Source organism: Eubalaena glacialis, chromosome 10 (genome assembly GCF_028564815.1).
Source record: "Eubalaena glacialis isolate mEubGla1 chromosome 10, mEubGla1.1.hap2.+ XY, whole genome shotgun sequence".
In the NCBI taxonomy this organism is placed as follows: domain Eukaryota; kingdom Metazoa; phylum Chordata; class Mammalia; order Artiodactyla; family Balaenidae; genus Eubalaena; species Eubalaena glacialis.
The window spans coordinates 65,228,587-65,241,754 of NC_083725.1; the positions used below are offsets into that span (position 1 = coordinate 65,228,587).

General features: G+C 41.4%; 1 protein-coding gene across 1 annotated transcript in view; it reads left to right on the plus strand.

The window, feature by feature from the left end:
* Positions 1-13,168, plus strand: part of INTS4 (integrator complex subunit 4) — a 116,523-nt gene that overhangs the window by 100,898 nt on the left and 2,457 nt on the right. Inside the window, exons 19-22 of the mRNA XM_061204098.1 lie at positions 3,307-3,366; positions 5,128-5,287; positions 5,513-5,656; positions 10,177-10,297. Coding sequence (XP_061060081.1) covers positions 3,307-3,366; positions 5,128-5,287; positions 5,513-5,656; positions 10,177-10,297 — 485 coding nt within the window. The remainder of the gene's footprint in view (positions 1-3,306; positions 3,367-5,127; positions 5,288-5,512; positions 5,657-10,176; positions 10,298-13,168) is intronic.

Genomic DNA, 13,168 nt, shown 5'->3' on the forward strand with positions numbered 1-13,168 from the left:
TGTGTTGGGTCATCGTTGCTGTGCACGGGCTTTCTTTTTGCAGCGAGCGGGGGCTACTCTTCGTTGCGGTGCGCGGGCTTCTCATTGCAGCGGCTTCTCTTTGTTGCGGAGCACGGGCTCTAGAGCACAGGCTCAGTAGTCGTGGCACACGGGTGTAGTTGCTCCACGGCATGTGGGATCTTCCCAGACCAGGGCTCGAACCCATGTCCCCTACACTGGCTGGCGGATTCTTAACCACTGCGCCACCAGGGAATCCCTACCCTAATATTTTTAATAAACAGATTGACCTTATATTTTTCAGCATTAAAAAATAGAATTTATGATCATCTCTATCAAGACCACATCTAATCAAAATGAAAGTTTTAGTGTACTTTTATTTGATTGTTTCATGCTGTTAAATAATTTAGAATTTAGTTTCAGATTGTTCTTTTTTTAAATTGAAGTATAGTTGGTATACAATATTAGTTTCAGGTGTACAGCATAGTGATTCAGCATTTTTACAGATTATACTCCATTAAAAGTTATTATAAGATAATGGCTATAATTCCCTGTGCTGTACAATATATTGGATTATGGTTTTTAACGGATCTCTTATTTTAAGAATTCTTTCTTAAAATATGCATTACTCTTTGTAAGTACATTATCAAAATAATTTAGCTCCAGCTTACCTACCACTGTTCTTTATGTATCACAATTGCCTTTTAAAATTCCTTGTTCTAATTCACTATTTATCTGACTGGAACTCATTCGCTAGTATTGTTTTTCAGAGTAAGTATATAAGTAGTATACTCATTGAGACTTCGCATATCTAAAACTGCCTTTCTTTTGCTCTCATACATAATTGGAATTCTTTCAGAACTCTGTTAGTATTGCTATGTTGCCTTTTAGTATTTAATGTTACAGTTAGGATGTCTGATGTCTGTCTGGTTCTCTTTCCTTTGTAGTTAGCTTATTTTTCATGGCTCAAAGCTGTAAACTTTTTCTTTTTAGAATTCAGAAATTTCATCAGGATATGTCTAGTTATGTGTTTCCTTTCATTATTCTTACTGACCTTTAATGGGACTGCGAAGTCTCAGCTCTGTTTTATCTCAGGGATTTTTTTCCCTCTATTATTTCTTTAATTACTACTTCTTCCATCCACTCCAGTCTACCATACTGGGTATTGTATCTTCTTTATCTATTTCCCCTGTATCTTATCTTTTCTCTCATAATTTCAGTTTCTTTTTCTACTTTATATTCTGAGTAAATTCCTCAACATACTCTTTTAATTTACCATTTCAGTTTTCATCATTTTTCATTCTAGTGTTCTTCAGTTGTTGAGTTGATTTCATTATTATTATTTCCAAGTGTGCTTTCTTCTGTGTACCTTTTTTGTAGCCGTTTTTCTTGCTTTATCAATGCAATATCCTTTCAAATCTCCTCTTAAATCTTAATCAGGTTGTTTATTAGAATTTTTAAAAAAGCTTTCTGTGCTTTCTTCCCTTGACATTACCTCATTGAGGTCTGCTTGGTCTCCTTTACAGCTCCTTATCATCCTTATAACATCTAATAATTTTTCATTGTCTTTGAATACTTATAAGTGAAAGTTTAGACTAGTTTAAATTGGTAACTGGTATAGGCTTCCCCAACAGTTATAGGTCAGTGTTTGGTTTCCCCTAGTGGGCCTCACTCTTACATTGAAAGTGGGGGTTCTTAGTGCTAGAGGCCTACTTCATGTACGTACCATGTAGGTGAGGCTACCTACTCTGCTTGGGGGTTGGGGAAGAGTTCCCAAATCTTTTTGTATTTTACTGCTTGGAAATTCTCCAAGTTGGTTGTATGTGAGCAAGCCAAAAAAGGTGCTACTTGGCCAAATTGCTTTCATTTCAGTCTCTGCTTAGCTGGAGTTCTCCCTTCCAGCCCTCTCATCCTAGGTGGTCTTTGGTTGGTTAACCTCACCAGCAAATTTCAGTTCCACTTCTAATAGTTTGTCAGAGTTAAGAAAGTTTCAAGTGCTACCTGCTTTTTAGGAAAATAATTCAAATTAATGTTGGTTGTAGAGTACATTTCCGTCTGCCATTTATCATTTATTTATCCATTCAACAAATATTTATTGAATAGCTGCTTGTGTCAGGAAATACATGATGAATGATACAAAGTCCCTACTCTTCATGGAGCTTACAGCTTAGTGGAAAAACTTGACTCGGTTATTAAGAACCTTGATACCATTCTCTCACATGTTTTTATATAAGGAAAGAGTATTTGTTTTTTCTTCACTGGAACTTTACTCCTTCAATTAATAATATATTAATGAAAATAAGTGGAACATTCCCTGCAGAAATTATAAGAAATAAAATGCACAAAGATCAAAGGAAAAATCTGTTGTGTGATTAGTAAGTTATATTGTCCTGGCATGTTGCCTGGCTTATTTAGGTATACATTTAAGTTTTTACAGAAATGAAATACTCTAAGTACTGCGGGACCAAAGAAACCAAGATAGAGAAGAAAGCATATAGTCTGTGTCTGTGTGCAAAGTAGTAACAAAACCTTTTCCCCTTCTGCATGAGAATTTGACCTTTGGTTTCCAGGTCTATTCCCTGGAAAGCTGATCGCAACAACTCTATTACTAGGTGACACTGCTATGGTAAAAATGATCTCTGAGAAAATTACACGTAGACTAGAAGGAACTATCAGTGAACTATAATTACCTAATGCAGACACCATAGCTTTGGGCTTCATTGAATGCAGTGATTCTTGTAACTGAGCATATCCCTGTGGGGACCCTGGAAGGTATGCCTTTGGATTACTTCAAGAGATATTAGCACCTATGGAGCATGAGGCTTCTAAGTGAAGATGGTCTCCACATTCGCCTGATGTAGATCTCATCTCCTTGAACCTGAGCTGTCAGTGGCAAGGTCAGAGCTCCCAGACAGCTATGTAGATGGCTGAATGGGCTGCTGCAAGGACTCCTGCAGAGGAGGAATATGACATTGTACTGCCTGTAAGCTGTGCTCCTGTCCTATATCCTTACTGAATCTGGTGCCAAGTGTGGCCTGTGATAGTCTTTGATTTTGAATGTACATTGAGCCTAATGGGCACTGCAGTGTTTTAATTAGGTCTTGGGATCCTGGCAAATATTTCCCCCTAGGTCCATTAGGAGTCCTCTATTTCTCTCACAGATAATTTTTATAGTATAATATGCTCATCGTCTTTTCTTGTGGGCTCAGGTTTCTGGAACTTTGGTCTTTACTCCTCAGTTCTCAGATTTCACAAGCAAATTACATGGGTTTTTGTTTGTTTTGTTTTGTTGTTTTTTCTTTTCTACAGAGTTGACCCCTTATTTGGGATGTGTGAAAAATTTTTACAGGAAGTGGACTTTTTTCAGAGGTAAGTATTTCATCACCTTCTAGCTTATTAAATCTTGGTTATGTAGAGATCACACTTACAGGGAAACAAGAGCAATCACAAGCCAGAATCTTTGGTTTAGCCCATGCAGCCAAGCTATTATTATACATGCAGTGTGCCCTAATTTGTATACAGGTGGCTCTCAGTATCCATGGGTTCTGCATTCATGGATATGGAGGGTTTGACTGTATTATTCCATTTTATATAAAGGACTTGAGCATCCGTGGATTTTGGTATTTGCAAGGGGTCCTGGAACCAATCCACCACAGATACTGAGAGATAACTGTATTTTCTTTACTGGTATATAAACTTCTTAAGTTAGCTAAACATACAACATAATAATAAAAACACCAGGAATTTTTTTGATTCAGCACTCAGCTGGGCCAGAAAAAGACAAATATTATGTGGGAAAACTCAAACTCTTGTTGAAAAATCGCGTTTCTATTTTTTTGCACCATGGTTCTTAAACTTGCGTATTTCTCTCTAATCTACAAAAATTGTTCCATCATTCTATAGGTAGCTTTTATTTTGTAACATAGATATGTTTTCTCAGGATTCATTATGAAGCAAATCAGCTAAAACAGATGCAGTCGATGAGAGGAAGGCTTGGTGAAACAGTGGGGGTCGAGGTAGTGACCTCGACTGTGACCTGTGGTATGCTGGCGATACAATACTGGGAAGAAGGCATTTATAGGATTTTAAAATCTAATATTTATTAAGTCTAATATTTCGTTTTTTCACTCCTTGCTTCTACCCCCATGAACTTTACCAAACCTGACTCTACAGGTTTGTATGACTCTACACTTTTCAGGCTTTTTTCATTTGGGTGATGATAGCTTCCTATAGGGCTGAGTTGCAATACTACTCTTCACCAATAGGAGCTGCTCTGTAGTAAATGATACAATCTAGCTTGACTCTTTAGATCCTGACTTCAAATCTCTATGAAGTCCATGCCTTACTTTTGGTTTTAGATTTATTTTTTAATTGAAGTATAGTTGGTTTACAATGTTGTATATGTTTCTGGTGTACAGCAAACTGATTTAGTTAGACATGGTTTTAGATTCTTTAAGGTGGAGAGTCTGTTTTTGCACAGCTGGGTTGGAGAGATTTTTGGAAAGATGACAGCTCTGATTTGCCACAGATGAGGATCTGTTGTTAAGAGCTGCACATTCTTTCTTAATTCAGCCTCTGAGTCCCTGTACTGATATCACCCCTCAGTGAAATATTTTTTGACTATCTCCTTCTACAAAGCAGAGTACTGTGGAATCATTCAGAGCTGGGAGTAAGTTACTTAACTTTTTTTAAGCCTCAGTACAACATTATCCTCTCTGAGTCTCAATGTTCCTATCAGTGATGCTCCATTAAGACAGGCTTTTTCTTCTCTTTTGCTCAGTGTCATGTCCCCAGTGTCTAGAATACTACTTGGTAAGGCCTAAAGACATATTTGTTATATTAATTAATGAAACTGTAATATGACAATAATAATTCTAACAATGCACAGGATTGCTGGGAGGATTAAATAAGATAGTGTAAAACAAGAGGATGCCTGGCATATATAGGTATTTAATAAACAAGGCTATTATGATGGTCATGTCACTACAGCATAATTACATAGGTGCATGGCTTTCCTCGGTAACCATGAACTCCTCCAGTTCATCACTTTTCCTACCTCAGGGCTTGGCAGAAGTTTGGGGCTCAGCCTGTGGTGAATGAATGCATAGTTGCTTCTGTTTGTTCCTTCAGGTGTTTCATCGCTGATTTGCCCCACCTGCAGGACAGCTTTGTGGACAAACTTCTTGACCTCATGCCCCGACTCATGACATCCAAACCTGCAGAAGTGGTCAAAATTCTACATACCATGCTGCGGCAGAGTACCTTCCTACACCTCCCCCTTCCAGAGCAGGTCAGCGTCTGTGTCATACCCCTTCAGGCGAAATCCATCCAGAGAGCATCCAAAACTGCTCATCTTGGTGATCTTCTTTGACCAGTGGAGGAGCTGGGTTAGGGCCTTTCCTCTGATTGACTAACATATGTCCACCCATTAGATAAGGAGACAGAAAGGCAAGGATCATTTTTTGTTACCTAGAGATGACCTGGCTTTAGAATCGTATTTTCTTCTTGCTTACAGATCCACAAAGCCTCAGCCACCATTATTGAGCCAGCGGGCGAGTCAGACAACCCTTTGCGGTTTACATCTGGGTTGGTGGTGGCCCTGGATGTCGATGCAACCCTGGAACATGTGCAGGATCCTCAGAGCACTGTGAAGGTCCAGGTCTGTCAGGTTTTGGTCCCCATGGAGCTTCTAAACTGACTTTGTGTTGGAACTTTTAACTTTAGCACCCCTGTAATCTCTACCTGAGGGACAGAAACTGGGGAGAGAGAAGAGATAAGTTTTTATGGACAAGAGCCTGGGCGTGAATCCCAGCTGTACTGCTGGTTATGGTCTGGAGGAAGTTACTTTAAACTCTGAACCTTAGATTCTGCAACTGACAAATAGGAATAGTTGACATTGAAATGAAGTGATGTGTATAAAGTTCCTGATCCCCAGTAAGTGTTCACTAAATGACAGGGCCGCTTCTATTCTTATAATGTAAAGTTAAGACTTGGTATTTTCAGGGCTATAAGCAAACTGTAATAAGTCCTCTTCTGGTTGTGGGTGGGTCAGCTTGGTGAATACAGTTTATGGGTGGGAAAAAGCAGTCACTAGGGAGTATTCTTTCCAAGTTAGATAGATGTACTAGAGAGACAGGAGAGATGCAGTATAGACACTAATCAATTTAACAGTCTGTAATTAAGCCCCACTAAGAGTCCTACCCATTTATACCCCCTCCCTCCCTCCCTCCTTCCCTTCCATCCGTCCATGCTTACTCTACTGCACATGCTAAGTGCTAGGCAAACATGTCAGAATTCGTGCCCTCAGGATGCTTAGTTTCAGGGAGAGACAGACAAATGGACAGGCATTGTAAAACAGAAGTTCAGTCATCAGTTCAGACAGGCACAGGATGAATTAAGAATGTTATGGCCTCTTATTAAATCCTGATTGCTCACACAACATAGATCTAACTTTGGGAGCCACTTGCAACACTGCCTCCTGAAATGAGACCTAACGTTTTAAATAACCTGACCTCTTCTCAAGACTAAGAGACTGGGACTTCCCTGGTGGCGCAGTGGATAAGACTCCGCGCTCCCAATGCAGGGGGCCCGGGTTTGATCCCTGGTCAGGGAACTAGATCCCACATGCATGCCGCAACTAAGATTTCACGTGCCTCAACTAGGGAGCCCGCATGCCGCAACCAAGGAGTCCTTCTGCCGCAACTAAGTGTCACTGAGTTCAAGCTCGCTCTGCTCACTGCATGACAGGCCAGTGAATCGGGAGATGAGGTGTTGAGGCAAGGAATACGACTTTATTCGGAAAGCCGGCAAACCAAGAAGATGGCAGACTAGTGTCTCCGAAAAACCATCTTATCTGGGTTTGGATGCCAGTTTCTTTTATAGAACAGAGAGGGGGAGGAGATGAGGAAGTATAGTAAAAAGGCCGTAAGTTTTGCAAATGTCCCCTGGAATGGCTAGCCTCAGGGAGGGGATGTGTTAATTTCTTTTTTCTTGCAGCCATCCACAGGTGGACAGGGTCAGGTTGCTTCCCCCAACAAAGGCACTTTGGTTTAACATTCAGGCAGAGGGACAGGGTTCCCCAAGGCAGGCCATTATGTATAGACAGTATCCTTTTAGTGAACAAAGGTTAAAGTAAAAGAGACAGGTCCAACATGTAACCAGATTTGGCTCTTCCCTGTTACATAAGGAGCCCACGTACTGCAACTAAGGAATCCACCTGCCGCAACTAAGACCCGGCACAACCAACCAACCAATCAACGAAATAAATAAAGAAAATAAAGAAAATAAAGATAAAAAAAAAAAAAGAAAGACTAAGAGACTGGTTCAGTGAGATAATGGACCGATCTACCGACTTAGCTTCTGGATTGTGAAGCTTCTTAGAAGTTTCAAAGGCAGGAATGAAGGGGAACATAATACACCACCCCAAAATAAGCCTTTTTGGCCTAAGGATTATTTTAGGATGATTATTTTTGAGAGGCTGTAGACTGGAAACAGAGTAGAATTGCCCTTTTTTGAGGGAAATTTACATTTATAAGGGAAATCTCCATTTGTAAGGTATCTCCCTCTCAGTTCCAAAAGGGGAAGCAAGACTAAATGTCTAGAAACTCATCAGTGAAGACTATGCAACTTAAATTTGCATAACACTCGTACCCTTGATTATTGTGTTTTACCTGATAACCTCCCATAACAGGCTCCCTTCCTCTTCAACATCTTTCTTTTGTTTTTAGCTGAATATGGTATTTAAGGTGATGGCTTGGTTAGTTTCAGGGAGTTACTCAGTTTTCCTAGGTCTCTTCCTTATATAGAGGAGACATATTTGTTATTAACTTCTATTTGTTTTTCTCCTGTTAATCTGCCTTTTATTATAGCAGGGTCTCAGCCAAGAACCTAGAAGGGTAGAGGGGAAATTAATTTTTCTCCCCTACAGGGTTATTTCCAATTTTGGCTACTATGAAAACATTCTGCAATATACTTTTAAATATATATATATATATATTTCTATATATACACACACATATATACATATGTGTGTGTATGTGTGTGTATATATGTATATATATATATATATATAAAAATTATAAAGAATACTATGGAGAAGCCCTTAATTTGTAGAGTGTGACTAAGGAAAAGAAAGACTTTGTGGAGGTACTGTTACATGGATGAGATAAAGGATGATTAAGAGCAAACGATAGAGGTATTCCAAGCAGAAGGAATATGAATAAAAGTTAGGGATGCAATCACCTGCAGTAAGTACAGAAAAATAGCCTGGAGCAGGCAGGGTCGGCTTCCTGGAAGAGAGTAAGGATGAATCAGGCCCTGAAGACGGTTAATATTTGCCTATGGTGACAGTAGAGGAAAAAAATCTTCTGGCTTCCCAGCAGGAATTATTATAAATCATGAGACCTACAGAGAACTAACTCTGAGCTGCAGTTTTGTTGGGCGGCAGTGTTTTGTTTGTTGGTTTGTTTTCCCCTGTCTACCGAAAATAAATGCACAACCTAGAATTTGAGAGTTATGTTTTTTTTGGCAAACGTTCTTAGATTGCAGGTATAGATTGTCGCAAGCCTGGGAGACAGCATCTCAGATAAATGCTGAGAAAACTGTTCCGAAGAGGAAGGGGGAAACCAGGATATATAGGAGTTTTTGCAACAACACCAGGTAGTCGGAACAAAAGACTACTGTTAATAAAAGAAAACTAGATATCTCAAGTTAAGGAATTTAGCACTTTTCTACATAAGGGAAGATGCAAGAGTCTGGACTCATTGAAATCCTTCCTTTGATATGCACCTCAGCTCTCTGGGGCCAGTATCCTGTTTCCTCTTCCTGAGTTTCCTCAAGCTGTACCATTGGGGTGGCTGCAGACTGATGACTGCGGTCATTCCTTGTTTCCTCCCTGAGTTCCCTCAGGGCTCACCGCTGGAGGGCGGCTGCGGTTGCTGATGGCCCGAAATCCTTTGTTTACTGATGTGGTGGGCAATGTTTTATTTCTCAGCCCCAACGTTAGTGGTTCTCCACCCTAGCTGCACTTTAGAATTATACAGAAAGTGTTAAAAAGTACTGATGCATGGGGCCTCAGCCTACACCAGTTAAATCAGAATCCTGAGAGTAGGGCCCATGACTACCAGTATTTTTTATTTAAGAGCTCATAGGTGATTCTAATGTGCAGCCAGGGTTGAGAACCCCTGTTTCACATTGTCCTTGGAAAAAGTTCGCTGACCAATTGAGCATAAATGAGATTACAGGTATAGATTATTTAAGGATCATCTGCTAGACTCTACTGAAAGATCACCTTCAGAGTAGCTCTACTACATGCATGGCCAGACTGTTTGGATACCTCTGCAGGCTGGGAGATGGGGAACTCGCTGCTCAGTCATGGGACAGCCCTGACAGTAGGAAAGCATTGTCCAGTTCAGCTACCATGCCCCAACACTTCCGGACAGATGAGATTATGGGGCAGGTGGGCTGAGACATGCCTCCCCAGAGTTTCAAAGCTGAAAGACCTGTGTGGTCCCTACTTTACCCCTATCAGTGTAGTCCCATAGCCCAGGACCTATGTGTTTCTAGGATATGCTTCATTTGTTCATTTAGCTCATTTGTACACTGTGCAGTATATAATAATAGGCCCTCTACACAGATAGCTGTGAGGTCCCCCTGGGTGTTGAGGAGAGCTCTTTGGCAGCTTGTAAGATTTGAAGAACTGGCCAGTGATTTGAGCACTGAGCACTGTCTCTGTAGAAAGAGATAGATAAACAGCTTCCTAGCTGCTTGTGATCTAGTGGAGAGTTACAGAATTATTCTTAATCCTTGGTAGTTGGTGATGGATCCTGGGCCATGATATGATTTGGAGCCAGAGGAAGGAGAGTCATCCTGATGGGGGTGTCTGAGAAGGCTTTTCACATCAGGATTAATATTTTAACCTATCCATGTACTTAATAGAGGCACTTTATTCCTGTCACTCATTCACCATGAATTCAGGAAACATTTATCACATACTGCTTTGTACTGGGGAGGGGGGTAGAGAGATTTCGACAGTGTTGTCCTCCCCTCCAGGAGCAGTTTCGTATGAAGGATAGTGTCTTCTTTTCCTCCTGTTTTGGGGTTCACAGCAGATGTCACCAGCAATTCTGTTAAAAGCTCACGGCTCTTCTGCCTCTTTTTCTCACTTCTGTCACCTCTTAGGTCTCATATCCAGATGGCCAAGCTCAGATGATCCACCCTAAGCCGGCAGACTTTCGGAATCCCGGCCCAGGGCGGCACCGGCTTATCACTCAGGTGTATCTCTCCCACACTGCCTGGACAGGTAAGGAGTCAGTGGGCCAAGACATTGGTTTTTTTGTAGTTTGAAAAATATGTGATTGAACCAGGCCTGCTGAGGGTTGAACTTGAATTCTTAAGGAGCTTGAAAGCTCAAACTGGGTACATTTAGACTAATTTGCTGCATTGCTTTGATTATACACGGCACAAGATTTTTTCAAAAGATGAAAAGGAGATTACAGTAGAATGGAGTCTCATTGAAAGAACCATGGGCTGGACACCAGGAGACTATTTTCTTATCCTAACACTGCCACTGACTTGCTGTGTACACTTGGACAAGCTACTCTCCCTTCTGAATCTGTTTCCTCACCTTCCAAATTAAGATAACAATTCTTTACTACTTAATTCTGAGGACTACTCTGTCTGGAAATTAAACAGTTTTATATTTCTTACCAGAAATTTATAATCACTCTTTTTTGTATATGAACAATTCAGTTCATTCCCCCAGAACAAGTAAAATGACAACTGTTCCTGCCTTCCCTTCCCACATGGGCTGGTTTGTGCGGTAATGCAAAGTAAGGTGATCTATTCCTATTTTACCCTCCCATACAGCAACTGGGTAGGACCTTGATAATTTGAGAAGAGACGTGGAGGTTACATAAGTATTTTTCTTTCATTTGTAAAGAATAAAACGAGAGAATACAAGTGCAATGACATTACACTTCCAAAGCCTGTAAGGCTGCTTTGGAAACTTTGAAAAAGACTCAGTCTGCAGAACCTAAAATGTGGGAGAGAATTGGCCTTGGTGGTGTTGCCTAAATCACTGAAGGTGATTCAGAAGCATGGTTGTTACTGGAGAAGGTGTTCAATACCACCAAATTTGGTTTATTTTAGAAATAGGTGGATGCCTTCTGGAATTTTCTTTCACTGTATTTTTGAATACATGAGTAACTGTTTTTAGTTTTTGTTTTTTTTTTTAAATTATTTATTTATTTATGGCTGTGTTGGGTCTTCGTTTCTGTGCGAGGGCTTTCTCTAGTTGTGGCACGCGGGGGCCACTCTTCATCGCGGTGCGCGGGCCTCTCACTATCGCGGCCTCTCTTGTTGCGGAGCACAGGCTCCAGACGCGCAGGCTCAGTAATTGTGGCTCATGGGCCTAGTTGCTCCGTGGCATGTGGGATATTCCCAGACCAGGGCTTGAACCCGTGTCCCCTGCATTGGCAGGCAGATTCTCAACCACTGCGCCACCAGGGAAGCCCTACATGAGTGACTGTTTATTGCCATTATTAATGGTTTTCCTCTGTCAAGGGTGTTAGGCGGGTATAGATGACTTTATAAAGTTTTCACAAAGAGGAAGTGGTGCTGTTGAGTGTCAGGGCAGCCCCTTCGGGGGTCCAGCAGGCCTGGCAAAGTTGAGGGAGCAGATCCAGCAATGCCCTTACCCGGAATCTGCCTCCCTGAGTGTCCCTCAGTCCATATCCTTGCTGCTTGCCACAGTGCAAGTCCACAGAAACGTAGAGTTCCTTATTTTAATCTCTTGTGGTGAAGGGATCCTAGATATGGGGAAAGAAATGCTGTAGGACAGTGTTGTTTTGCAGGGTTAAGACTGAGGGAAGCAAAACAGCATGTTAGAGCTCAGAAGAGCTTGAAAGGTTTTGAGGGGCATATTGACTTGCCCCTGGTCACACAGCAGGTCATTGCCTGAACCAGGCCTACAGTTCGGGCTGTCCTGAGCCTGAAGAATTGTAATTCATCCAGGATCACCTCCTCTGAGAGGTTGCTACCTAGTCACAATTACAAATCTCTATTTTAATTCTCTGCTCAGCACTTATTAGTGTCAGATGTTTTCTCATTTGTTTGTTGACTTTCTCTCCAGTTAGAATGTAGGCTCCTTGAGAACAGGGAACTTGCTCGTCATCTTTAATCTCTGTGTCCCTAGTGCCTGACATGGAGTAGGTGCTCAACAAATAATGAAAACTGAATATAGGATTTTAAATTTGCAATTAAAATTCATTTAATTCTTAGACAACTTTGTGGTGGGAATTAGTATTCTACTCTTAATTTTGTAGATGCATAAGTGGAGGCCCATGTAGCTGAACAGTAATGGCACTGAGGCTGGCACGCAGATTTCCTAACTCCTAAATCCCTTGTTTTTTTCACTGTACCATCCTCCCATCTGACCTGGGACACTAAAGTGAAACGTGTTCTCATTCTGAAGGTGCCAGCACCTCTTTCTCCTAATCCAGGAGATGGTGCCTGGTATTGGTAAGGGGTTCCTCCATCTAGTCCCTCAGCTCCCTACCAAGGGCCTCTCCTTTGGGAGACAGAATGCTGCCAGGTCACAAGGTCTGAGTCACATAGATGAGTTTCCAAATTCTGCCTTACTTGCTATGTGATCCTGAGAAAGTTATTTAACCTCTCTATCTCATTTTCCTTTAAGATTGGAGGAATAATATATACCTCATAAAGACATATTCTTCCAAGCATGATAAATAGGTTGCATGATTTTTCCCAGATGATCTTTTGTCTCTTTTTCGCACTGTCTCTTTCCCTCTTGTTTCTTCTCCCTGCTCCTTTCCGCTGCTGGCAGTGGCTTGAATTGCCACTCTTCCCACGTGCTGGTGAGAGAAGGCGTAATGACCAGATGGGGTTTAGTCCTCTGACCTTACCAGTATTTGGCTCCTGAAAGTGCTATGAGAGCCAGGGCTAGATTGTGGTTCAGGGGTTGGCAATAGCCATCTGGGACAAGAAAGGAGAGCGTAGTGGGAGAGCTGATACTGGAGCCTAGTACCAGAAAGCAGTGCTAGTTTCATTACAGATACACTCCAGGCTGGTAAAAGGCCCCATGTGAAAAGGTGATGCTGAGGTTGCTCTCTGGGGTTGGCTAGGTTGCTCTGGTTGCCTGCCAGCCTTTCCC